This window comes from Quercus lobata, chromosome 8, assembly GCF_001633185.2.
Source record: "Quercus lobata isolate SW786 chromosome 8, ValleyOak3.0 Primary Assembly, whole genome shotgun sequence".
Lineage (NCBI taxonomy): Eukaryota > Viridiplantae > Streptophyta > Magnoliopsida > Fagales > Fagaceae > Quercus > Quercus lobata.
In genome coordinates this window covers 23,755,049-23,781,692 of record NC_044911.1, presented here as the reverse complement: position 1 = coordinate 23,781,692, position 26,644 = coordinate 23,755,049, and the positions used below count along the sequence as shown (strand labels likewise).

The 26,644-nt window shown below is 39.6% G+C and overlaps 1 protein-coding gene across 1 annotated transcript; it reads left to right on the top strand.

The window, feature by feature from the left end:
* The first annotated feature begins 6,880 nt into the window (after positions 1 to 6,880).
* LOC115954496 (uncharacterized protein At4g28440-like) lies at positions 6,881 to 10,236 on the top strand. The gene is made up of 2 exons (XM_031072360.1): positions 6,881 to 7,325; positions 9,744 to 10,236. Exons 1-2 carry the CDS (start codon positions 7,049 to 7,051, stop codon positions 9,932 to 9,934), a joined length of 468 nt encoding a protein of 155 aa, XP_030928220.1. The 5' UTR covers positions 6,881 to 7,048; the 3' UTR covers positions 9,935 to 10,236.
* Positions 10,237 to 26,644: the final 16,408 nt, after the last annotated feature.

Sequence of the window (26,644 nt, the reverse complement as noted above, 5' to 3'; positions counted from 1 at the left end):
CTTTCCCCAAAGCAGCAGGAAATAGGAGATACCTATTGGTCGGCACAGACTATTTCACCAAATGGGTTGAAGCCGAGCCTCTGGCCAATATCAAGGATGTAGATGCTAAGAAGTTTATCTAAAAGAACATCGTCACTCAATTTGGGGTCCCTCATACCCTCATCTCGGACAACGGCCTTCAGTTTGATAGTAAGGTCTTCAGGAGATACTGTTGTAACCTGGGAATTACAAACAGGTATTCCACTCCAGCCTACCCCCAAGGAAATGGATAGGCCGAGGCCGTTGATAAGGTCATGGTCAATGGGCTGAAAAAGAGATTGGATGATGCGAAGGGAAGATGGGTGGAAGAACTGCCACACGTCCTATGGACATATCAAACTACACCATGTCGGTCAACAAGAGAGACTCTCTTTTCCATGACTTATGGGGCTGAGGCTGTCATCCCCCTAGAAACAAGATTCCTAACATTAAGAACAAGTAGCTTCAGTCTGCGCAACAACAATGAACTGTTAGGGAAAAGTTTGGACTTAATTGAAGAGAGAAGAGAAAAGGCAATGATCCAACTAGCCTATTACCACCAAAAACTCAAGCAAAGGTATGATACCAATGTGAAGCTATGACCATTAGCACCAGGGGACTTGGCTGAGAAAAGTTTTGGGTAATGCCAAGAACTCGGTCTGGGGAAAGCTGGGGCCTAACTGGGAAGGACCATATCGCATCACTTCAGTAGTAGGAATAGGTGTATATCATTTAGAAGACTTAGATGAGAAAGCTGTACCCCGCCCATGGAATGTAAATAACCTAAGAAGGTATTATTATTAATGAAAGCAGTTTTGTTTGCACTCTGATTTATTACTAATAACTTTTGGCAACTATTTAAGTATTAGACAGAACCAAGGTCTTGAATGGCTCATCGGACCACAAACCTTGGGGAAACTAATAACTTTTGGCGACTATTAAAGTATTAGATAGAACCAAGGTCTTGCATGGCTCCTTGGACCACAAACCTTGGGGAAACTAATAACTTCTGGCGACCATCTAAGTGTTAAACAGAACCAAGGCATTGCAGGGATCCTCGGACCACAAGCCCTGAGGAAATTAACTACTTTAGACATTTATCTAAGTGATAAACAGGACCCTAAATGGAGCCTGGCTCCTCGGATCACCTGCCTTGTCCTTATTCAAGAAATATGTAAACAAATGTCCATCCATGAGCATTACTTAAAACATTTCAAGGTACACTGGGCCTATCTTTCCTTTATAGTCAATACTATTGTGTCTCCCTGTGGTCAATGAGTTTCTAAAAAATATCCATTTGCATGTCCTGCCATAATGTATGTGCCTAGAAGTTGAAGTTTTTTCTTTTCATAAATACTGTGAATTTAGCATCTCTAATCCATTGTGGCAACCAATTCAGAAGGTATGGGACCTACATTATAAACCTAAATTCTCTTATGGTCCACCCAATAGAAGGTAAATTAGATCACTGAGATTGCTCAATTATCCATTAAAGCCTAAGTTGAAATTTATATTGTGGACTTAGTATTTTTTTGATTGTTCGTTCAGTGAAAGATGAGTTACACTACTAGGATTACTTAAATGTTAATAAGAACACGAATCACACAAACAAAGAGCCTTATCATCAAAGGAAGTGCACACATTTCATTACAAAAGACAGTTTCATTACAAAAAAAAAAAAAAAAAAAAAAAAAAAACCGACAACAACAGCACAAATAAACAGACACAGCCTATTTCTTCAGCTTTATAGTCAACTTGTCCTTAGAAGGTTGTTGAGAGGCTGTGTCTGAGGCTTCAAAACCCTGGCTCGGAGGAGTGACTTTGAGTGGCACAGCAAAGGAGGCCGAAACTAACTCTGTTTTCTCAGGAGCCTCCTTCTCAGCAGGGGGAGCTTGCGAGTTAGTAGGAGGCTTTATCACATCCTGGGGTACTTCCTGGTCAATAATTTTCTCTTTTGCTAGCACCCCAGGATGCTCAGTCTCCTCGGCAAGTGTGCCAAGTGGAATTGGAGCACTGGTGGCACTATCTTAACTTGCCTATGCCGCTTCGGGGGCAGTATCAGCTTCAGAACTGGCAGGAGCAAACTCTCAGAGAGCAGGGGGGTAATACACGTTCTCTGCTCTCCTAAGTTCAGACGAAGCCTCAACCCCAGCCTGATTGAGGGCTTCAACCCAAACTTGGGAGCAATAGAGCCTGCATACCTCTAGCACTTAGGCTCTGAGATTGGTCTCAGTCTCAGACACCCCAATCTCGTAAGCTTCCTGCTCGCCTCGCTTTTTAGTCTCTTCTGCTAGTTTTCTAGCCTTCTCCGCCTCCGAACGAGCTGACACTGCCTCATCCCTGGCTTTCTCCATGGAGTCCTTGGCTTTCTCTGCACCTGCTAACTTTTTCTGCAAGGACTCAATCTACCCTTTGGCAGCAGCCAATTGATCCTCGGCCTTGCAAAGGAGTAACCTCTGGTATTCGGCTTGCTTCTGAGCACTCTCTAAAGTCGAGTCCGCACTCCTCCTCGCCCTCTCCTCATCCTTCAATTTATTCCTCAGGTCCTATGTAGATTGGTCGGCAATGTTAAAAGCTTCTACAACCGCAACATGCTTATTCCTCTCGTCCTCTAGTTGCCTGCTGTAGCTGGAGGCTATCTCCCCTACCTTGAACATGGCCTGAACAGCTTAAAAAAGAGAACAAATGCAAGGTAAACAGGGAACAAAGGCTAAAAAAAAAAAAAAAGGCTAACTAATTAAACTAAGTTGGAAACCTTACCATGCCCAAGTACCTCTTGAGCCTGAGGAAGACCTTCTGCCTCCTAAAGGATCGCAGCTCGGCCATGTTCGAGGGCAACAGCAGAGCACTCTCCAAAGCATCGGCCACATGGCTGTCGATGCCTCCCTGGAAGTCCCTGATGGAAGCATTGTTCATCAGAGGAGCCCCATTAAGCATTGGAGCCAGGAGCCAGGCCTAGGGCTCAGACAGAGGATCGAACCTCTTCTCAAGTCCCCTGTGCCCAACCTTTTGTTGCTTGGCAGCTTGTTGGGCATCCTCTTCCGATGTGGGATGTGGCCTCTCAGCCTCCACCACCTCTTTGCCCTTTGACTCCCTTTTGCGTTTAGGGTCGAAGGGCTCGGGTCTCGGCGATAGGGTTGACTTGGGAGGAGGAGGAGGAAGTTTGGATGGAGTAGGAGGGAGCTTGCTCTGAGAAGGGGAAGGGGGTTTGCTCTGAGCTGCTCTCCCTTATGTCCCCTTCCCCGGCTGGGACTCTATCAAATCTAGCAAACTTGTACTTTGCCTCCTCTAAATGCCCATATCGTCTTCAAAAAGGTTTTCTGCTGAAGGGAAGTCTTCTTTAGTGTAACTTGGATCGTTGAGATCACCAGAAGGGTCCTCAGACGACTAAGCTTGGTTGAATACCTCAAATTCGTCCTCGAACGAACCTATCTCAACGACTTCTTCTTCTTTCTCTGTTTTTTCTTCCTCTTCCGTTACCACTGGACGAGAAGAGGAAGAAGAGCCAACCAAGGGTATGCCCTCCGAAATTGAAGCACCCTCAGGGAGCAGAAACCCCTCAACGGCAACATTGATCCTATGGAGACGTGGATCATGGGCCTTGATAACACACTTTGGCACTTGGAAGGCACGAGAGATAGGCGTATACCCTAGTATCAGGTGAGCCACCCTGAGCTGATTGTCATCCTCATTCACAAACACCTCGGCCTTAAGGATGTTGTCCAAGCTTTCCTTGTTAACCAAACTGAAATTTGGTTCGATGGCGCCTCTGTCTGCAGAACCATAAAAAGCAAAGGGTTAAAGGCCAAACCAAACAAATCATGATAAAATAATGAACAAGTCCTACTCCTATCTTTAGAGCCCCACCTGGTTGCCCCTCTTCCGTCGGGCAAGGGATGCCATCATGCCACTCCCCGGACACGATCAAAAAATCCTTATTTAGCCCTTTGCTAGACTCGGGAAGGCACTGTATGAGCCTGATCTCAGGCGGCCTTGTTTTCAGGTAGTACCCCTTCCCTTTCAGGTGGTGAAGGTTGTAGACCCAATTCACATCGTGATGGGTCAACCGTAGCCCCATTTTCTCATTTAAGGTTTCTACACACCTTAGTATTCTGAAGACGTTTGGGATGCACTGAGTGGGGGCTAGCTTAACAAACCTAAGGTAATCCCTCATCACCGGCCCCATAGGGATTCTCACGCCGCCTTCTATGAAGGCGATCATGGGAATCACCACCTCACCCACTTGCCTTAGAAAATGCCATTCACCCTCCTTACAATATTTCAAGCCCACATTGGGTGGAATCTTGTAGTCAGTCCTAAATTTTTCCATCCCTTCCTCGGAATCTACCAAACTCTTAAATCTACCCATCCCCAAGAAAAGTTCAGAGAAACTAAAGAAAGTCGGGAAAAGAGGCAAAGGAAGAAAGACACAGGAAAAGGAAAGTAAAGAAAATTTGAAAAGTTCGGAAATAACTTACAAGGATGAGGAAAGTGTCCTCGGACAGGCTTTTAAAGAGACACGAGTGAGTGAGAAGGATTGGTAGATTCAACGTATGTGCGCAGGAGCTCTTGAATGCAAAGGTAATTTGGGCAAATTGATTTAAATGGGTATTTATACCCAAATCGAAGTAGCAGCAGGAGTTTTCCCGCTCATGATTTGGAAAAAATCTCCACCGTTGGATCGCTATCGCACCGTAAAACGTGGGGGACAACCAACCGCAGGAATTTAATAAGGGTGCGCTCCAAATACCAAAGCATCAGGAACATGCCTTGGGCAGTTAAAAATGCACTGACGCCGGTAGAAGACAAGACATAACAAGCCCAAGATAAACCCGAGGACATCAAAACTCTCCTTTCTGTCTGAGGGGCCAGACAGCAGAATTTTGAGGGGCTATTGTGGGGTCATAAAGCCCAGTGACATACATCCACCTTTCATTATGGGCTTGAGGCCCATGCCGAGGTCCAGAATCATGTACGAAGAAGACAGTGGTAATCATTGCGACCCAGAAAACCGTGCCGAGGATAACACTGTCCTTGGCTAGAAAAAGCCGAGGTAGAAGAAAATTGATTTACCGACAAAGACAATCTTCCAAAGCACCTCAAGGAAAAAGATAGGTATAGAAAGTAAGCACATTGGAGCATGGTGGTAGAGCAATTCCAGGAAAAGCTGCTGCCTCCACATTAAATACTTCACAACTAACACTCTGGCCGCATTAATGTGGAAATGATACCTGAGCAGTGGCTTTTCAGACTCACAGCTACTACCTAAAAGCTTTAGGAGGAGGTTGATGTGACAAAGACCAACAACATCAGATCCGACCTGTACGTGTACGGTGAAGATGAGGAAGGAAAGTAGTATATAAGGAAGAAGGAGCCTTGAGGAAAGGGATCGGATTTTTGACCAGAAGACACACTATAGCGATCTGAACTAACTTTGTAACCATTACCATTGTCACTCAAGAAATATATAAGTTGAAGCTCCTCGGACTAGTGCCGAGGACTGAATTGCTTGCTTACGTCCATATTTGTTTTACTTGTTCATCCTTTAAATCATCTCTAACTGTTGTTACACTCATTAAAACCTAGTTCTTCCATCCACTCTCTACAAATTTATTGTATTGGGCTTGCTGGGCTTGAATTCACTTATCCCTTAGGAAAGTGCCCAAACCCAGTCCCTACACAACCATTGACAAAAATACAGATAACAAATAGCGAATGACTAGTTTCTATGGGGAACTGAAGATAGCAAGAAGAATTGAAGCCTAGACTTTATAGGTCCTTAATTCTTGTCTAGATATTTCATGGCTATGCATGAGGGATTTTAATGAGATTACCAAACAAGAAGAAAAAGTGGGGGGAGCGATTTGGTTACACAGTCAAATGCAACTATTTTGTGATGTAATTGATGAATGTAGCTTTATGGATTTATGATTTGTGGGTCCGAAATTTACTTGAAGCAGGCACTTTGAGAATGGTATATTTTTGCGGTGATATATGCGGTGCGGTGCGGTTTGGTTAGTTTTGGGATGGTATATTTTTCAAGATGTCATGGCCAATTTCTAATTTACTATTAATAATTATGACAATATGACAGTAATTTTTTAAAAAAAAAAAATATATATATATATATATATATAACTTGTATAACAAAAAAGTAACAAATATATATATAAGAAAAAAAAAATCCATGACAGATTGATAGTAAACTAAAAGTTCCAAAAATATATAGTATATATAAAACCAAAAAAAAAAAAAAAAACTTTTGAACTTTTGATTTTGTATTTAACCAAAACAAAATTGTTTTAACGCGAAACTGGAATGTACTAATATTAGGTTAGTCACTTACTTCATATAATATTAAATTATTAATATATATAATATAAAATAAATAAATAAATATATATATATATAGGTGCGGTTTTTAGCGATTTTCTTATTATAAAACTGCACTCCGCACCATATAATACGGTGCGGTTCATTACAACTTACAGTGCAGTGTGGTTACTTCATTTTGCGAGCGGTTTTGGTTGGTTTGAGTGCGGTCTTGCGGTTTGAGCAGTTTGGTGAACACCATTGCCACATATGCAAAGATTTCGTAAGTCGCATGTGACATGTTTATTTGTCAAAATTAACGGTCTAATAGACGTTTAGGTGAAAAATAAAATATGAGTTAAAGTTTAGGATGATAATAATGTATTCTTAAAATTCAGGGGTAAATGTAAATGAGAGTATAACTTACTCCAATAAAATGTAATTTTCCCAAAAACAAGAAGAGAAATAATAACAATAGATTAAAGTAGACAATCAAAGAGGCACAGGCGCACCTAAATACAGTAATTGCGTGCATTGTACACGAAGCGTCGGATCAGAACCCAAACCCAAAACTAATATTTGATCAAATATAAATACTAAAACCCATGGAAGAGAGAAAGGGATCGAAAGCAGCGAAAGAGAAAACATACGCACAAGTTTCTTATTTTGCAAATTGGGGTTGTAAATCAGAATTAGGGTTAGGGTTTGAGAAATCATCATGGCGACACCACTACCACCACCACCACCACCATCACCACCTTCGGAGCAGCAGCAGAGCAATGCGAAGCCAGCGCTGAGGAAGCCGGAATTCAAGAAGGTCGACCAGTTGAAGCCCGGCACCACCGGCCACACTCTCGTCGTCAAGGTCGTCAGTTCCAACACTGTCTTGGCTAAGGGCCGCTCTGTTTCACAGCACCTCCGCCACACTCGAATCGCCGAGTGCCTCGTCGGTGATGAGACTGCCACCATCGTCTTCACTGCCCGCAACGAACAAGGTATCTCTCTCTCACTCATTTCTTTTTTTTTATTTGATAGTTTCTGTTTGGTTGCTTAGAAAATCCGAGAAATGAAGATGTTGTCTGTTTTGCGTAGAGCAAAGTCATATTGTTGTTTGGATTATAAAGAGTTCTGTTGATTACAAGCTCTTGTGTGCACCAATTTTTTTACACCATTAGTACAATTGTTAGTTTTTACCCTCGAGTTTGATTTTTGTTCATTTCTTCGGTGTTTGTTTGTTTTTTTTTTTTTTTTTTTTTTTTTTTTTTTTTTTTTTTTTTTTTATGTCTCTTGTTGATTGGATTATTTTTTTGTTTGATAAGTGAATTTCTATTTTTGGGATTATGAAAAATAAATGCAATTTTAATGGGTATAAGAATTTTAATGATTGAAATAAAGTATCCTCTGTAATTGGTTTTATTTTTGGTCTATTTTAAAATTTGGGGGTTGGTTTCATGATTTCTTACTGTTTGGTTGGTGAGAAAAAGGAGGACAAGATAATGGATTCTTGGCTTTATTTCCACTCCACAATTCTGTTCCCCTCTCCATTCCTCTTTTCTCTCTTCTCTTTGAGTCCTTGTCTAAATTTTTACTCCAGCAAAGTACAACAACAGTTTCCATTGTGGTAATCTTTGCTTCATTTGAAACTCTGCTTTCTTAGATATTTGTTTTATTTGTTGAGGAATGTTGGGGGTGTTTGTTGTTCTTCTCTTTTAGAGCCCATGAATCTTTATAATTTTAGGTCTTAATTTGTTGCATTTTTTTCTTTTGTATACTTCCCATGTACTAGGGATTTGTGCTGTTTTTCTAATATGAAAAACAAGTTTAAATTGTGATAACCTTTAACTGTTCCATGGGTTCTATGAATCTTCGGCATGTTGTTCTCTATTTATTTCAAGTTTCTTGGGTTATGCCTTACTCTGTGAAGGACTCCGAACTTGTTGGCAGGCTTGTCTTAAGGACCATCCAAATCTAGACATTGGGAACGCCATTCCTCTTTGTCTTATGTGTTGCATTTTGAAGGAACATAATTCTAGGTTTTTTGAAGGGATGGAATCACTGTTACTTCAATTGAAGGTTTTATTATTATTACTAGAATTTTAAAAGATATCTTTGTGATTGGCTTAGGAGCATTGGGGTTATTTAATTGTTCTTCTATCTTGGAATTCTTAGCTCTTTGTAACTTTAGGTCTTAGCCTATTGGATAGGTATACATCCTGTGTTCTTGGGCTATGTCCCATTTTATTCTCTAATAAAATTTATTACATGTAAAAAACAAACCTATAAATCTATAATCGATGTCTTCAAATGTGGGGCCTGTTTCCTCTTTCGAATTATTGTGTTACATTATTTGACATTCTTTGAGTTCTTATGCCTTATTTTCCCTAGTCTTCAATCCTGGACAGCGATTATTTATTTTGTAAATTAATAATATCATAAATACTTTCCCATTTCCTTGAGCAGCCATTTACAATCTAAAGTAGTTGTCTAGGTATTATATGATTGCTAGAGTCTTTCCCTCTGATCGTTAATGTTAATGGAACATTTTAATATATCTTATTTGGTGGTATTGAAATTACTTAGAAAATCATGACCCATTTATTTTTTTAATATTGCATTCATATGGTCAGAATAGGTACCCGGTGTTTTGTCTAACTGTAGTTCTTAGTTATTCAGAAAAGATGTTTACTGTTCTGGGATTTTGTTGAGTGCTTTTTTATGTGCCTGCTAACCACCGTTTTGATATGGATGTGCAATCTTACATTAACAAAAGGATTGAGATGCGGTGTGGAAATGAAAATGGGATATTTTTTAATAAAAGATAATTTCCTTTTGTCACTGCTTTCTTGGGTTAACAACAGATGTCGTTATGACAGAGCTTCATTTGCTGTCAGTCCTCCATGCTCTGCTTTAATTTTCTTGGGGCATGTATGCCAAACAAACCTGATCCTTAATTATCATAGTGGTATGATGGTGATATTGCAATCATGTTTTAGACTTTCCTGATGATTAAAACTTGAATTCTAGATAGTGTTTTTCATAATCTCATTAAGTTCTTCTGATATTAAAATATATTTAGAAGTCCAAAAAAATTAAACATATAGTTTTTTTTATACCTATGATAAATTATATTCTATTCTTTTAATTGTGCCAATTTAAACCCCTTGCTTAGTATGACAATCTAAATTATCAGTCTTACTCTGTTAAATTCTGCTTTAATTGCGAGAAATTTGGCATTAATATACACAAAAAAATGATACCCTTTTTCTGAAGATAACAGTGGTGTTTCTTTTCAACTTTAAGAGAAAATCAAATGTAATGGATGTAAAATTTAGTTTTTTTTTGGTTATACTAACAAGGTTTTATTAGGTTTAACATTTTATATTCTAATGTTGATGGCTTTGTTGTTTCCCCAGTGGATTTGATGCAGCCCGGTGCAACAGTTATTCTCCGCAATGCAAAGATTGATATGTTTAAGGGATCTATGAGGCTAGCAGTAGACAAATGGGGTCGTGTTGAGGTCACTGAGCCTGCAAAATTTGTTGTCAAGGAGGATAACAATCTATCTCTAGTTGAATATGAACTGGTGAATGTTGTGGAGGAGTGACTGGGATATTTGGGCAGCTGATAATTAGAGATAAAGAGTAGCTTCAGAATTTTAAAGCATATGATTGGTTCTAGTTCCTGGTATATGTGGTTCTATCTTATCTTTTGGAATATGTAGTTTGGTATTGGTTTACGGATGCCTTTAAAACTGGAACTAGTGTTCTTCCCCTTTTAATATGACTACCATGACAAGTAGGGCTTTGTTAGGTATTTACAGGGACAGCCTGATCTCCCTGCTTATGATGAAAATATGAACTAGTGTTTGATATGATTAAAGATCATTGGATCAGAGTTTTTCTCATATCTTTTAGTCTTTTAGACTTGAATCATTTTGATGCTCATGTATTTGCACTCTCTATGAAGCACTATGTACAAGCGACATCAACCAAGGATAGTAAATTCTAAAATCATGAGAAACGTTAAATAAAATTGGATATGTTCATATGAATATATATATATATATATATATAATTAGTATGACTTATGTTTGGAAACTCACCTGCCACCCCCTTCCTTTCAGTTTATATATATATATATTCCTCTTTGGATCTGTACAGGACTTGTAAGAACGATCAATGATGTCAACGAACGCTCTCTTTTGGATTACATAGACAAGTTTGGCTGTAACATACTATAAATTTATTAAATAGGCGGATTGGATAGCCTCAGGTCCTGTGGCAATTTCTTTGGCAATTGTATAGCCAAAGAGCTATAACCATTTCATAATATGATTTTTATTAACTAGTCGCTAACCCGTGCAATGCACGGAAAAACTATTAGAAAATAATAAAGCATGCATATATTAAAAGACAATTTAAGTTCATGTGTGCTTGCAAGGGATACATACCTAAATAGTTCTTGTGGTAGAAATAAAAGTCTTATATTTGAGAAAAAGAACTGATTGTAAACAAACTAACCTTATATAAAACAAATTTAAAAAAAAAAAAAAAAAAAAAAACATAAAACTGATGTCACGGGAAATTCAGTCACATAGTAGTAATATATAAATCTCTTAAAACCTAAACCTAAACCTAAACGTAAGAACTAAATATATAAACAAACTAATCTTACAAAAACTGAACTTTATAAACTAAAATCTATACCGTAAGTTGTAGCTCTTGAATGTTATGCCATGCGTTTAGCGCAGTTAGAATTTTGGTTTAATTCTTGAACATTGAATTGGAAATTGATTATATGAGTATTTAATGGTGAACAAAGTACTATGTATTAATTAATATATAAACAAAACTAACCTTACAAAAACTGAACTTTATAAACTAAAATCTATATCGTGCATTGTAGATCTTGAATGCTTTAGGGCTTCCTACGTCTGGAGAGAGAGAGAGAGAGAGTTTGCAGAAACCGTGGCTTTATATTTCTTAACTTGAGAGAGGGATAAAGTTGCTAGGGTTTTGAGGAGTTATAATTTTTATTTATTTTTTATTTTTTAAATATTGTGCTGACGTGGAAAATTGTGGTGCCAGCAAAGGCTTTATTTTTTATTTTTTAAATATTGTGCTGACGTGGAAAATTGTGGTGCCAGCAAATGATTCGGTTTTATATATATATATATATAGATTAGGTAAAGTGGTAAACTTCAAAAGTATAGCTAATGTTTGGTTTCTATTAATATTATAAAATGTTTAATAACCAAAGGTCTTGTAACTAAATTGACACATCTCCATGCACAAAATGCTTGGGGGACTAGAGGGAAAGGATTCAAGTTACAGGATTAGAAGCATATTGTAATTATCTCTAAAATGGTTAAATAATAAAAATTTTAAAACATTTAATAACCATTTGTGCAGTTAAAACATTAGAGTTTAACTTGAAATAATAATCAATTCTTAAAATAAAATTAAAAAATAAAAAATAAAAAAAAAAACCTTGAAAAAAAAAAATCAAATTATGGAGTTTATTATATATATACTCATTCCCAAAATTGATTATAAACTATTATTATACATAATGAATTGTTACATAATGAAATTGGACTCTTATATTACAATCTACTAGGATATACATAATATCCGGCTGAGAGTAATGGAAAAGAAAATTTGGAACAAGCAGGAGAAACTCTTACACGCTCTTAATAGAGAGTGATAGAAAATGGGGATCCTTAAATCATAAAAGATTGCCACTTTTTCCTTAGTGATTTTTTTTTTTTTTTGGGAGAAAAAAGACTGAAATTCTTATTAAAGCAAAGACAAATGTGTCTAATAAACATCAAAGGTGTGCAATGGGACATCTTTTATCCATACAAAAAAACCAGTGACATGTCGTGCATGTCTAGCTAAGTTGTGAGCTCCAGAATTACCCTCTCTACCAACATGTGAAAACTAATACATTGAAATTGTTCCGCATAAGTTTTTACATCCCGAATTAGAAGGCCAAAAGAGGCCAATGAGGCTGAATCATTTGTCAAAGCTTTCATAACTATCTCCGAATCTCCTTCTAAAATAGCCGAAACAAAACCCAAGTCTATGGAAAATTCTAGAGCCTTAGCTGCTGCCAATGTTTTGAGTTCCACTATTGATATGGGAAGAGGAATATTATGAGACATGGAGGTTGTAGGGCCTTGGGGCCTAGAAGTTCATTATCTACCTGTATATTGGGCCTGTGGCCCAAACTGAAAACAAGGATCTACCCAAGGAGGAGAAGAAGTCTTCATTAGAGGAGACTGTGTTGATGAATAAAAAGGTGGGATTTGGTCGTAATAGCTCAAGAGAGTGTGTCGAGGATGAAGGCGTCCTCGGCTAGACAAAGCCGAGATCCTAAGAGATGGTTTTTCAGCAAGAGTGACGATCCCAAAAATTCAGTTGGAGTGGACAAGCATTGCAGAGACATTAGATAAGGAGAAGTCCCAAAATATCTTAGGTGAAAGCTGTTGCCTCTGCATTAAATGCATTGCAGCTAACTCTCTGGCCGCATTAATGTGAAGGTGGTGCCTGAACAGTGGATTTCAGCCTTACAACTACTACATAATGACTTATGAGGAGTGCTGATGAGACAAGTATCCAAACCAATTGTCTAGAATGCACGTGGAAGGTGGAGATGAAAGTAAAAGACAATATAAAATGAGAATGAGTGAGTGAGAAGAGGAGATCAGAAAAAGGAGGAAAGAAACACTGTAGCAATTAAGAATCAATCTTGTAACGTTACCTGAGAGCATTATATAAAAACCATTGTCCTCAGACTTCATCGAGGACGTTTTTTCTTCAACATACACTCGTGTATTTTCATTCTTTTAACATCAAACCTACCTAACTTGTTGTTCAACTAACTAAAGCCCAGTTTTTCTAACCCATTCACTTCAACATACCCTGACTATTTCGAATAACAACCCCAATCTTAGCTCTATCTTCATCTGTAAACACAAGCGTTGTCCACCTTACTCTCAGTTTAGCTATTGGGGACTGCTTCTTTGGTTGTGCTACCCGAAACTCCATAAGAGAAGTAATTGCTCATTGCAAAACTTGATCAAGAGGAAAACCTGGTAGAGAAAATATGACCTTGTTGTGCCTAAACTAGATAGTCCATGTAAGCATTGAAAAAAAAATTTGGATTGCATTCTGAATCTAGAACAAAGGACAGCAACTGTGGAAAGTTTGTAAAACTCATATTTCTCCTAAAATTCCATTGAGGGTCTTCATCCCAAATTGAAGATAAGCTTGGATAGTTCCAAAGCGCATGCAACACATCTTCATGTTGGTTTGTGCAATGGGGACATGTTGGATCATCAATGACATAGCAGCGAACCAAATTGGACATGGTAGGAAGTGCATTACGACTTGCTCTCCATAGAAAATTTTTTATTTTACCTAGCAGCAATAATTTCCATATGCGTTTCCAAAATGTTTTTGTGTGAGCAGGTTGTACATAATTCAAAACAGCATGGCAGCGAGTTTCAGACTTGAGAAAGAAATATCCCAACTTGATTGAGTCTTGACCCGATTACATATAGGGCCAATATAGAACATCTTCTGAACAGCTATGACTTAATGAGAATTTTTGTATAAGGTTAGCTTCTATGGGGCTAAACACATCAGACAATAAAGTTGAGTCCCATTGGCACGTAAATGGATTGATTAGAGTACTTATAGTAGCATCTTGGATTTCAACTAGCAAAGGGCCCTGAATTCGGGGGGAGTTTAGTGAGGACAACCAGTTCTCAACCCAAATCTTGATAGAATGCCCATTCCCAACTCTCCATGTTGCTCCTCACCTAATAACTTCTCTACCCTTCAAGATGCTCTTCCATGCATAAGATCCTCCATGGCCCTCTTTTGCTTCCATAACAAAACAATTTGGAAAGAACCTTGATTTAAAAACTCTGTAAAACAAGGAGTTTTTATTATGCAGGAACCTCCATATTTGTTTCATTAAAAGGGCTTCGTTAAATAGCGCCAACTCCTTAAAACCCATTCCACCATTTGACTTGGAATCACACATATCTTCCTATTAACCCAATGAATTTTCCGACGATCACCCCATTGTCCCCACCAAAATTTGTGGATAAGACCTTCAATTTCATGACAAAGAACCAATGGAGGCTTAAAACAACTCATTGTGTAAGTTAGAATGGCTTGAAACACTGCTTTGATCAAGATTTCTCTTCCAGCTTGTGACAGCAACTTCTCTTCCCAACCCTGTAATTTCCTCCTTGCTCTTTCTTTGATGTAATCAAAACTTGCCTTTTTATGTCTTCCAATAAGTGATGGAAAACCCAAATACTTGTCATAGTGCATAATTTCAAGAACCCCAAGTGCTTCCTTAATTTTCATTCTTGTTGCTTCCATGGTGGACTTGGCTAAAGAATATAGAAGTTTTTCTTCGATTTATTTGCTTTCCGGAAGCACTTTCATAGATCGCCAATATTTCCAACACCTTTTGACAGTCATGTCTATTAGACCTACAAAAAAGCAAACTATTATTTGCAAAGAGCAGATGGGTTAGTCTTGGACTCCTCCTACAAAGGGAGAAACCCCTAATAGAACCATCATTGTCCGCCTTGGATATAAGACTATGTAAGCTTTTGGTAAAGAAGAGAAAAGGAATGGAGATAAGGGATCGCCTTGACAAATCCTCCTAGAAGGTTGAATAAGCCTTTTTGGTTCGCCATTCAGTAAAATCGAATAGGAGACAAAATTAACACATATCATCATAAGGTTTATCCACCTCTCATTAAATCTCAATTTTCTCATGACTTCCTCTAGAAACGACCACTCCACTCTATCATATGTTTTGCTCATATTCAATTTGAGAGCCATATAGCCAGTTTAGCTAGATTTGTGATTTTCCATACTATGGAAAGTTTCAAAAGCTGCAAGGATATTATCAGAGATCAGGAAATTTTTTGTGAATTCACTTTGGTGTTCTATAATTATGAGAGGTAAAAAAAAAATTTCAATCTATTTGTTAGCACCTTGAAAAAAAAAATTTAAAAGGACATTACAGAGGCTTATGGGACGGTAATCAGAAACAGACTATAGGTTTTTTATTTTTGGGATTAGGGTGGGGAAGAGTGGCTGTATTTAGGTATGGCAGAATGGTTTTCGTAATATCACAACCTACCAAATTCTAATAATTTTGATAGAAGAGAGGAGGCCTACCATCAGGACCTGAAGCTTTGAGTGGAGCCATCTACTTCAAAACTGCTTGTACTTCCCATTCCATAAAATCTTGTAGCAGCTAAGCATTCATATCATCCGTGAGTAACTTTAGAATTGGGTTCATTGCTTCCTCTTTCATGGCCAGATTGGTGGATGTAAAAAGTCACATATAATAATTTGTGAAGGTTTCTGCTATAGCTTACTAATTGGAAATCCACTCTCCACTAGAATTATATATGCTTGTGATCTTATTACACCTGTGTCTCTGAGTTGTTCGGCTATGAAAATATTTTGAATTTTTATCTATCCCAACTAGGAAAAAGGATTTTGCCCATTGTCTCCACATCTTGTTTTCCTTGAACATCAACTCATTCACCTCTTTGTTTAATTCTCTAACCCAAAGATTATAGCTTGAATGAACAGCCAATTGCTCAGCCCTATCTAGCATTTTTCTCTTCTCAACCAACTCCTGCCTAACATTCCCAAAATGTCATCTACTCCACTGTGTTAGTTCAACACCACATTTCTCCACCTTTCTCATTACTTGTATCTCAGGATCACAATGGATTTGGTCTCTCCACACTGCCTTAACCATGCAGCCACAACCCTTATCCAAAAGCCACATCTCTTCAAATCTAAATGGTCTAGAAAAGGGAGGAGATTCTAAACCATTTGGAACAATCCAGAGAGGAATATGATCAGAAGTACTATTGTTGAGATGAAAAACTTTAGTCACCCAAACTATTGTAGTCAATCGTTTGTGCAAAAAGTTCTATCCAATCTCTCCCAAATCAATTGACCACTGGCAAAGTGCTTCCTCCAAGTGAACTTTGAACCCAAATAGCTAAGATCAATGAATCCACATTCATCTATTGCATCTCGAAATAGCTGCATTTGATTGTGGCTTCTCCTATTACCCCCCCCCCCCCAAATTTTTCATCGCTTCTAATCAATTCATTGAAATCTCCAGCACATAACCATGGAATTTGAAATTTTTGGTCTAGACTTCTCAATGTTGATACCCATTTTGGACAAAAGGTCCAACGGCAGAAAAACCCTAACAATGAGGAAAGATGAAAGAGAAAGGGGGTAGAGGATGTAAGAGTAAAGTAAATGGGCCGTGGAAGCCCAAGAAAAGAGGTAAAAATCCCTATGGGCCAACATGGCAAGAATGATAGCCATCAAGCCCATATGCATAACAAGAGGTAAAAGTAAAGTGAATGGGCTGTGGAAACCCAAGAAAAGAGGTAAAGAGCCCAATGGGCCAACATGGCAGGAATGACAGCCAGCAGACCTACATGCATAATAAGAGGTAAAAATAAAGTAAATATGCTGTGGAAGCCCAAGAAAAGAGGCAAAAAGCCCAAAGGGCTAACATGGCAAGAATGATAGCTAGTAGGTCTATAGGTATAGCAAGAAGAGAAGTTACAATAACAAAAGCTCAACGGACTGGATGGGCACGGACTTTTGCCTAGCCAATGTCCAAGCCCATGGGGAAATAAGAGGAAACAGTACAATCCCAAAAGCCCATGCAAAAATGGCGTGGGAGTAAAAGAAGACAAATGCAAAAGGTAGTGGAACGCACACACAAGGGCTAGAGCACCACCCACTTGTACCTAGCTAATACAGAAGAGGTGGGCCCTCAGTGAAGGGACTTAGAGGATGTGGTTTTGTGGTAAGGGGAAAAATGGTCTATTTTAGGGTTCCTACCAAGACTTCTTTTTGGAAAAATGCCTTGCTGGGATGGCGTTTTGCCCAAAAGAGGTAGGTAAAGGGCTAGGACCACCTGATGCATGCCATAGAGGTAGGTCGAGAGAAGAGCTTAAGCCCTTATCCATTCAGGTAAGGCAGGAAAGGTGAGGGGAGAAACAAAACAAAGTAGAGTTTTTTCCAGAACAAGGAGTGATGTAGCAAGCACACTCTGAGCAGAGGTAGTGGCTAGGCAACCAAAGGGTTAGTGGGAAATCCTGAAGGAATGCCCACAAGAAACCAAAAGCAGTTGGTGAAACTTTAGGGACAAAAAGGAGAAATCTCATTGAGTCAATTCACTATAAAAGGAAGGGGTAGCCATAGATGAAAGAGGAGGAACCCACAGTGAGAGAATAGCAAGAAACTAAGAGTAAAAGAACTAAGAGAAAGAAAGAAAGAAAGAAAGAAAGTGGTAAAAAAGGAAGAGAGAAAACACAACAGAAATAGGGGCATGCATAAATAGATAATCTTTTCCCTTTTCTTGACAAGCCCACTCTTTGGAACTCTATAAGTCATAACCCATAACCATTTAGACTTTTTCTCTAGAATGAACAACTTTGATGGCAAAAGCCTATAACAAGGTTGTTTGTGTTGGGGTTCGAATCCCTTCTTGGACTTTTCGTTGTTGGTATACTTGACCCAAGATTGGGACAGTGAACTCACATCATCTTATTTGCCTAAAGTAGTTGCCATTTTCCTGTTGTGGTTTCTTTTAACTTATTTAGCATTTTTATCGATATTTGTTTTGTTGTAGTGTCTTACACAATTGGCTATTCTACCATGGCACCTTTTATTATATTTGATGCATCAGTTGTTCTACTGTATCACATTTTATTATATTTACTGTATCAGTTGTTCTGCTATAGCACCTTTTGATGATTCCTTGGAAATCAGTAGGTTGATAAGTTTCGGGCGCTGATGATCTTAAGGCTTGATCCTGAAAACAAATACTAAGTCAGAGGGGACTGGCCAAAAGTCCTCCAATGATGAAGTCAGTGAATTTGTAATTCCCAGTAAGAAGGAAGTAATTTCTGGAATAAAATGTCTGAATGGATCCTTACCTTCTCATCGAAGAATGCTTATATAGCATGTGTGAAATGGTTATCAGTTTAATAACCGTTCCTACTGTCGAGAAGTCCAGAGAATTTGGAGGTAACTTCCATAATCGCCATGGAAGTTACCTCAATTGGACTTGTGTTCCATAGTGATTAATGGAGAACTTGGCACATAGTAATCCAACCCAATGAACTCGTCCATCCTTTATTAAGGACGAACGAGGCTATTAGGGACGACTCGTCCTTGTGCATTTACTTTTTCCTAATTTGTGTAGAGTTTGTCCGTCCAAACGATTCTAAGGATGGACAAGCTTCTCATGGGACCTCATCTGTCCAAAGACGAACGAGGTCCTCAAGGACGCTTGGGACGATCACCTCATGTGCTTGGTTCACCCTAGTCGGTCTTTCATTGGACGAGCCATATGGACAAGTCCAGGAGTTGGTGTTTTTTGTAACACCATCAGTTGCCCTCTTGTCCATATGGATCGTCTAAAGGATTTGTGCATTCAATGTCTGAAACTGTACATGCCATGTGTCATAACTTAACTGATGTCCAGTCTCGTCGATTTATTTTTTCGAGGGGTAGGCCACGTGTCATATCCTGGTTGGTTGTGCTGTTTCAAATACCCAGGTCAGATGTCTATAAATAGTGGAATTCCTCCCCTACCCTTTACATTTCTGAAATCTTTCTTCGTCTAGTGCCCTCGTCTAGAAGTTCCTCCGCGACTATAGCCCTCTCTCGTCTAGAGCCAGGTACTCTCTTCTTTCTCATCTTTAGGTATTTAGTTTCCAAAAAATGTCTCAAACTATTATTTCCTCGTCTAGTGATAGTACAGAGAAAGCTATAGACGAGTATTATGATACAACCAGCAATGGTAGTTCAAGTAATAGTAGTCATAGTAGTGGGGAGAGCTCTACGGATGAGGGGTATACCTCTGGTGTGCCCGAGCTTCCTTTAGAAGTTATCCAAGAGCAAATTAGGAAAGCCTCTGATTCCAAGGTTGGCACTTCGTCCAATGTGCCTCCGTCTAGTCCTTTGGACGAAGAGGAGACAGTTTACAGTTGTGCTATAGGTGTTCATTCTAAAACGAATGAGCAAAGGCTAAACAATCTTAGGGCATGGTACCAGATCCCGGACGAGCTTAACCCTAGGTTGCCCGTCCATGGAGAGTGGTGTTGCAACCCCCGTTTTAGGGTAGGCGTCTATAGGGCTTATTTCTTGGGGGGTTTTAAGTTACCCTTGAATGCATTTGCCAGAGAATTATTGGTTAGGTTACGTATAGGTATATGTCAATTTAACCCTAATGCGTGGAGATTAGTTATCTCTATGCAAGTTTTGTGGAATGAAGTATTTGGGAGGGACCGTCCCCTTACTGTGGACGAGTTCCTTTTTTGCTACAAACCTTCAAAGATAAATCAATCCCTTGGTTTTTACCAATTCACAACTAGGGGTCTTTGGCCTCGTCTGACAGAAATTGGAAGACAGAGTTTATCTTTGTCTCTGGTTTTTGGGTAGGGAATCTTGTGGATGTTGGCAGGGACCCATTTTGCTCCTTACTCTGGAGACTTAGGGAACTTGCGTCCTGAAAGTACGTCCCTCCCCTTTTTCATCTTTCTTTCCTTCAACTTATTTTTTTATTTGTTTCTAACTTTTTTTTGTCATTTGTTTAATAGGTGTTAAACGTCCGTCTTTAAGCAAACTTCACCGTGATCACGTCCATAGAGCTCGTCTTTTCGCCGATAGGGATTTTCGTTCTTTAGTCACCTTACGACGTCTTGCCAAGTGGGGACTCGGTCCTGAACCCTCAGACGAGGCCATTGCTCATGAAGTCATAGTTAGAAGAACTAAGTTTCTACCTAATGTCATTTTGAACACTTTACTTATTTTCTGATCAACTTATTTCTCACTTATTGTCATTGTTCTTCACCTTTAGGAGTGTCAACCATGAAAGAAAATAAGGGAAAAGAGATTGTAAATGAAGAAGATCGTCCTAAGTCCCAGCCACAAGTTCGTCCATTAGCTGGGGACAAAAAGAGATCCTTGTCCAAAAGTCTTGATTTGGGAAATCTCCCTAACCGTTGAGGCAAAAAGGCCAAGCATGGGTCGTCCCAAATAATTAAGCCCAACATTTCCTCGTCTCAACAGCCTGTCAGAATTTACGATGTGGACTCGTCCACTCCAATTGGGACTATTCTATCCAAGACTCCTCCGTCCAAGATGACTGTGCTTGTCACATCCCAGCCTTCTCAACAGGTCCCTTCAAATATCATTGAAAATGAAGACCTGGCTTGGGAGCATTTTCAAAAGGCTATTTTAGACGAGGACATAAATGTTTGTTATGACATGTCCTTGAAGGATTTTGAACATTCTAGTGTTCACGATCTTTTCAAGGTAAGTAATTTTATATTTTTCCTCGTCTTTGCCAATATATATATCTTCATCTCATTTTTTTTTTTTTTTAGACTATGTCAAAATTTATAGCAGCGTCTAGGCAGGCTACAGGATTAGACAAGACGAGAGTCCTGCTAGAGATGAGGATCCAAGAGGTGAAGGAGGAATCCAAGAAACGGGCTGGGGTGGCTGCTCAGGCTAAGGAGAAAACAACAGAGCTCCAGAAATTGATTGAGGAGTTGAAGACTGATGCAGCGGAAAAAGACACTCGTCTTGATCATTTACAGAAGAAGAACGACGAGCTGAGTGTTCTTTTGTCCAAGGCTAAAGAGGATGCAGTGACTGAATTTAAGGCGTCCAAGCAATACACTGATCTTCTGGATGCCAATTATGCAGCAGGTTTTGAGGACTTTAGAGCGGATGTCATGGAAAACGTCCCAGAAGTTGACTTTAGCTCTATTAAGCTTAACCTTCCTGTTGCTACCAACTCTCTTCTTCAAACTAGCTCCGAGGACGTCAATGTGGAAGACGATGCCAGTACTCAGCCACCCCAAGATGACCCCAATACCAATGCCCCCTTTTCTTAAGTACGAGACTTTTACTCTTAAACAATCCTTGTATTTGTTTTCCTTTCATTTGGTTTTTGTTCGGTCCTTTGTTTTGGAACCTTTTTATGTAACCTAAGTACATTTGCCTCGTCCATGGTTTTAGGATGGGGTTTTAAACAATCATTTCAGTTTTTTGACTTAACAAGGGTTTTTCGACGTAGGATGTCCACCCTTTAGTTAATGAATGAAAGTTTATTTTCTATCTCTGCATGGACGAATGCTGTTATCTACAACTCCAGCTTTGGCTCGTCCATGGCGAAAATATATATATATATATATATTTTTTATATTATGTTTGTTAATGTAGCTCGTCTTTGTGGGTAGTATTTTCATTTTGCTTCATTCGTCTTAAGACTTGTAAGCTGATTTTACATACTATCCAGTTTCTTTTGCCTAAATTTTCACTCGTCCAAGGATTGGATTGTTTTAGTTGGCTTTTGAATCTCGTCCTTAAATTGGACGGTCATGCTTTATAAGGCTTTCCCTCATCCATGACTTGGATGAGTATGCCTAAGTTTTTTCCTTGTTTTACTCAGGAAAGCTTATAGACGTTACATCTCTGCGTCCAGAGAATTTATTCGTCTTGAATCTTTTAGCCCCCTTGTGGGTTATCTTGAACGAGAATAGCATGGAGATTTGAAATTCACACAACATTTTGTACATAACATAAATATCGTTTACAGATAAGGTACATGCATGCTAATGCCTTTTTTATTTAATAAGTACAAACTCCATAACTTCGTCCATAATCATGACACAAATAACCACAACATAAATAATAAAGTAGTAATATCAAACACAAACAGCATCAAACATAAGTAGAATGTAAGTAGACAGACAAGCTCCAAGCTCGTCCATAGTAATACTCGTCCAGGCTCACTTTTACTGATAGTACCTCCTCAGGTGTTCCATATTCCAAGGATGTTCCAATTTTCTCCCGTCCAAGGCCTCCAAGTAGTAGGATCCTTGCCTTTTATAGTTGATAACTTTATAGGGTCCTTCCCAATTAGGGCCCAATTTCCCATGAGCTGGGTTTTTGGTTGCCAAAGAGACCTTTCTCAGGACAAGATCTCCTATGCTGAAACGCCTTGGCTTTACCATTACATCATATTTCCTAGCCATGAGGTACTTGTACTTTGCTGCCCTGTGCTCTGCATTTGCCCTTACCTCATCTATTAGATCGAGGTTCAAGCGAAGTTACTCCTCATTATCTTTATCTTGATACATCATCACCCTGTGATTGGTCATATGTACTTTTGCGGGTATGACTGCTTTGCTTTCATAGGCTAGCTTGAAAGGAGTTTCCCCCGTAGGGGTTCTCACTGTCGTCCTGTACGCCCATAGAACACCTGGTAACTCATCTGGCCATACTCCCTTTGCCCCCTCAAGCTGAGTCTTGATGATTTTCAACAAAGATTAGTTTGCAACTTCAGCCTGGCCATTGGCTTGGGGATGAGTGGGTGAGGAATAATGATTTTGAATTCCGAAGTGTGCGTAGAAGTCCCTGAAGAGTGCATTGTCAAATTGTCGTCCGTTATCAGACACCAATACCTTCGGCACTCCAAATCTGCACACAATGTTCTTCCACACGAAATTTTTTACATTCTGTTGTGTGACATTTGCTAACGGTTCAGCTTCCACCCATTTGGTGAAATAATCGATGCCCACCACTAGAAACTTCATCTGCCTTGTGCCCAGCAGAAAGGGACCCAAAATGTCTAGTCCCCATTATGCAAAGGGCCACGGTGCCATCATCGGGGTGAGGTACTCTGATGGTTGTTTGGGGACGTTGCTAAACCGTTGGCATTGGTCGCAGACCTTGACGTATGCTTTAGCATCAGCTTGCATATTTAGCCAATAATACCCTGCACGGACAACCTTGTGGACAAGTGACCTGGCTCCTGAATGATTGCCGTATGCTCCTTCATGAACTTCTCTCAATATGTAGTTTGTTTCGTCCAGAGCCAAGCATCTAAGATAAGGTTGAGAAAAACCTCTTTTTTATAGCACTTCGTCCATAAGAACGTACCTAGCCGGTCTTACCCTCAACTTCCTAGGTTCGTCCTTCTCTTCTAGGAGTCGTCTGTCTTTCAAGTATGATACAATTGGGGTCATCTAATTTCCTCTGCTCCCCACCTGTTGTATTTCTGGGATATCTATACTTGGCATATACTGAATTTCATCAAATTCGTCCTTAGATTTATTTGCTGAGGCTTTTTTCGCTATGGTATTAGCTTCCACGTTCTCCTCCTTTGGGATTTGAACGAAGTCAGCTTCTTCAAATCTTTTCATAAGGCGCATCACCCTACTAAGGTATTTCCTCATCCGTTCTTCCTTAGCCTCATATATCCCATTCACTTGCCCCATAATCAACTGAGAATCCCCCAAGACGAGTATAGACTTGGCTTCCACAGACTTAGCCAATTCCAGCCCTTTGAGAAGGGCTTCATACTTGACTTCATTATTAGTTGTTTGGTACTGCAAACGAACCTTATGTTTCAGTTTGTCTCCTTCCGGGGATTGTAGGACCACACCAATTCCACCTGCATGCCGTGTAGACAAACCATCCACATGGACGACCCATCTCTTACTGTTTTCCGTCTCATCATGATTTAGAGTAAACTCCGCAATGAAATATGCTAGGGCTTGAGCTTTTATCGCATGCCTTGGTTGATATCTAATGTCAAATTCACTAAGCTCTACAGCCCACTGGATCAATCGTCCTGCAGCTTCCAATCTGTTTATTACCTTCTTGAGCAGATGATTTGTCATGACATTAATGACATGTGCTTGGAAATAATGCCTTAGCTTCCTAGAAGCGGTTATCAATGCGAAGGCTAATTTCTCCATGTGTGGATATCATCCTTCCGCTCCCCTCAATGCCTTACTTGTATAGTACATAGGCCTTTGCACTTTGTCTTCTTCTCTTATCAATGCTAAACTCACGGCATGCGGGGTTACTGCCAAGTACAAATACAACTCTTCTCCCACCACGGACAGATTCAGCAAAGAAGCCATGGTAAGGTATGCCTTTAGATCTTCGAAAGCTTTCTGACACTCATCGGTCAATTCGAATGTTTTTTTAAGAACCTTAAAAAATCGCAAACATTTGTCAGTGACTTTAGAGACAAACCTGTTAAGTGCAGCAACTCGTCCAGTGAGGGATTGGATTTCTTTGGTATTTTGCAGAGGTTTCATGTCCAGTATTGCTTGAATTTTATCAGGATTCGCTTCAATTCCCCTATGAGAGACCATAAATCCAAGGAATTTCCCTGATGATACTCCAAAAGCACATTTGCTAGGGTTCAGCTTCATGTGATACTGTCTAAGTGTGTCAAATGTCTCCAGCAAGTCGTCCAGATGCCTTCCCTCGTCCTGACTCTTCACCAGCATGTCATCTACATAGACTTCTATATTCCACCCAATTTGTGGACGAAACATGTGGTTGACCAATCTCTGATATGTCGTCTATACATTCTTTAAGCCAAAGGGCATCACCTTATAACAGAACAAGCTTTGACTGGTGACAAAGGATATCTTCTCTTGGTCTACCTCATCCATCCTTATCTGATTGTATCCAGAGAAAGCATCCATGAAGCTAAGCAACTTGTGCCCCGCAGTGGAATCTACCAACTAGTAAATGCATGGTAGCGGATAGCTATCCTTAGGGCAAGCCTTGTTTAGATCGGTGAAGTCTACACACATTCTCCACTTGCCATTTGCCTTCTTGACCATTACTACATTGGCCAACCAATCCGGATAGTACACTTCTCGAATAAACTTCGCTACAATTAACTTTTGAACTTCGTCTTTGATAGCATTTTCTCTCTTAGGGTCAAACACCCTTTTTTTCTGTCGCACTAGCTTAGAGGAAGGACATACATTCAAACGGTGGGTAATGACACTAGAATCTATACCCGGCATGTCCTCATGACTCCACGCAAACACATCAATATTTTTCTTCAAAAAATGGACGAGGTCCTTCTTAATCTTCTCCTCTAGATCTGCTCCAACTCTGGTACACCTCTCAAGGTTATTTTCATTTAAGGAAATATCTTCCAATACTTCAGTGGGCTCTGTTACAATTCTCTTTTCTTCAATATTCATGGTCTGAACCTGTTCATCCATGGCCAACATGGGTAGGTAACATTCTCTTGCTGCTAGTTGGTCTCCTTGTACCTATCCTACTCCGTGTTCTGTTGGAAACTTGACTGATAGGTGGTAGGTAAATGTAACAGCTTCCAACTATTTAAAGTTGGCCTTCCAATTATGGTATTGTAGAAGGATGAACAATTTACCACAAGAAAGTTCACATCCTTGGTGATTTGTCGTAGGTATGCCCCCACTACCACTGATAAGGAAATAGTACCCACAGGCTGTACCTTCATTCCAACAAAACCTACTAAGGGGGAGTTTACTGGACGGAGCTGGTCTCGTCCTAACCTCAACTGCTGAAAAGCTGGATAATATAAAATGTCTACCGAGCTTCCGTTGTCCATTAGCACTCTTCTAGTTGTGTAGTCAGCAATAAGTAAGGTGATGACGATAGCATCATCATGAGGGTGATGAATTCTCTCAATGTCTTCATCCGTGAAAGTGATTGCTTGTTCGTCCATGAACCTTGCTCTTGGTGATCATCCAGAAAGTTGGATGCTCTGCACTACCTTCAAGTATGCTTTCTTGGACTTGGACAATTGGCCTGTCGAACTTCTCCCTATGATGACTCTTATTTCTCCGAGCAGTGGTCGTGATGATTCTTCCATCTTCCCTTTCAATTTCTCGTCCTTGTGGTCTCGTCCAAGGAAATTCCTCAACTTCCCTTGCCTTATGAGATTTTCAATTTGCTGCTTTAAATCAAAACACTCGTCTGTATCATGACTATGATCCCTATGGAAGCGACAATACTTGTTCCTATTGTGCTTATTGGGATCTCCCTTCATTTTCTCTGGCCACTTCAAGGAAGGATCATCCTTGATTTGCATAAGGACCTGCTCAAGTGGCATGTTCAAAGGGGTATATTGCTAATTCCGTGCTGAAGAGCCTAGCTTCTTATTATCTCGGTCTTTCCTTTCTTTCGTTCGTCCCTTCTTTGGACGAGAGCCTTGCTCGGAATGACGACTGGGGTTTGCTTCTACTCTCTCAGATCTCATCCTCTTCTTAGCAATGATCGCGTCTTCTGCATTCATAAAATTTTGGGCCGAATGGACGAGTTCGGCCATGGATTGAGGCTTTTTTTCATAGAGTTTATGTATAATAAATCCGAATTCACCCCATTATGGAAGGCCACCAATAGAA

Bases quoted from the DNA above. Each gene is read 5' to 3' on its own strand.
- LOC115954496 (XM_031072360.1), top strand. From the start codon at position 7,049: ATGGCGACACCACTACCACCACCACCACCACCATCACCACCTTCGGAG. The intron at 7,326-9,743 runs GTATCTCTCTCT...TTGTTTCCCCAG, and splicing joins CACTGCCCGCAACGAACAAG to TGGATTTGATGCAGCCCGGT.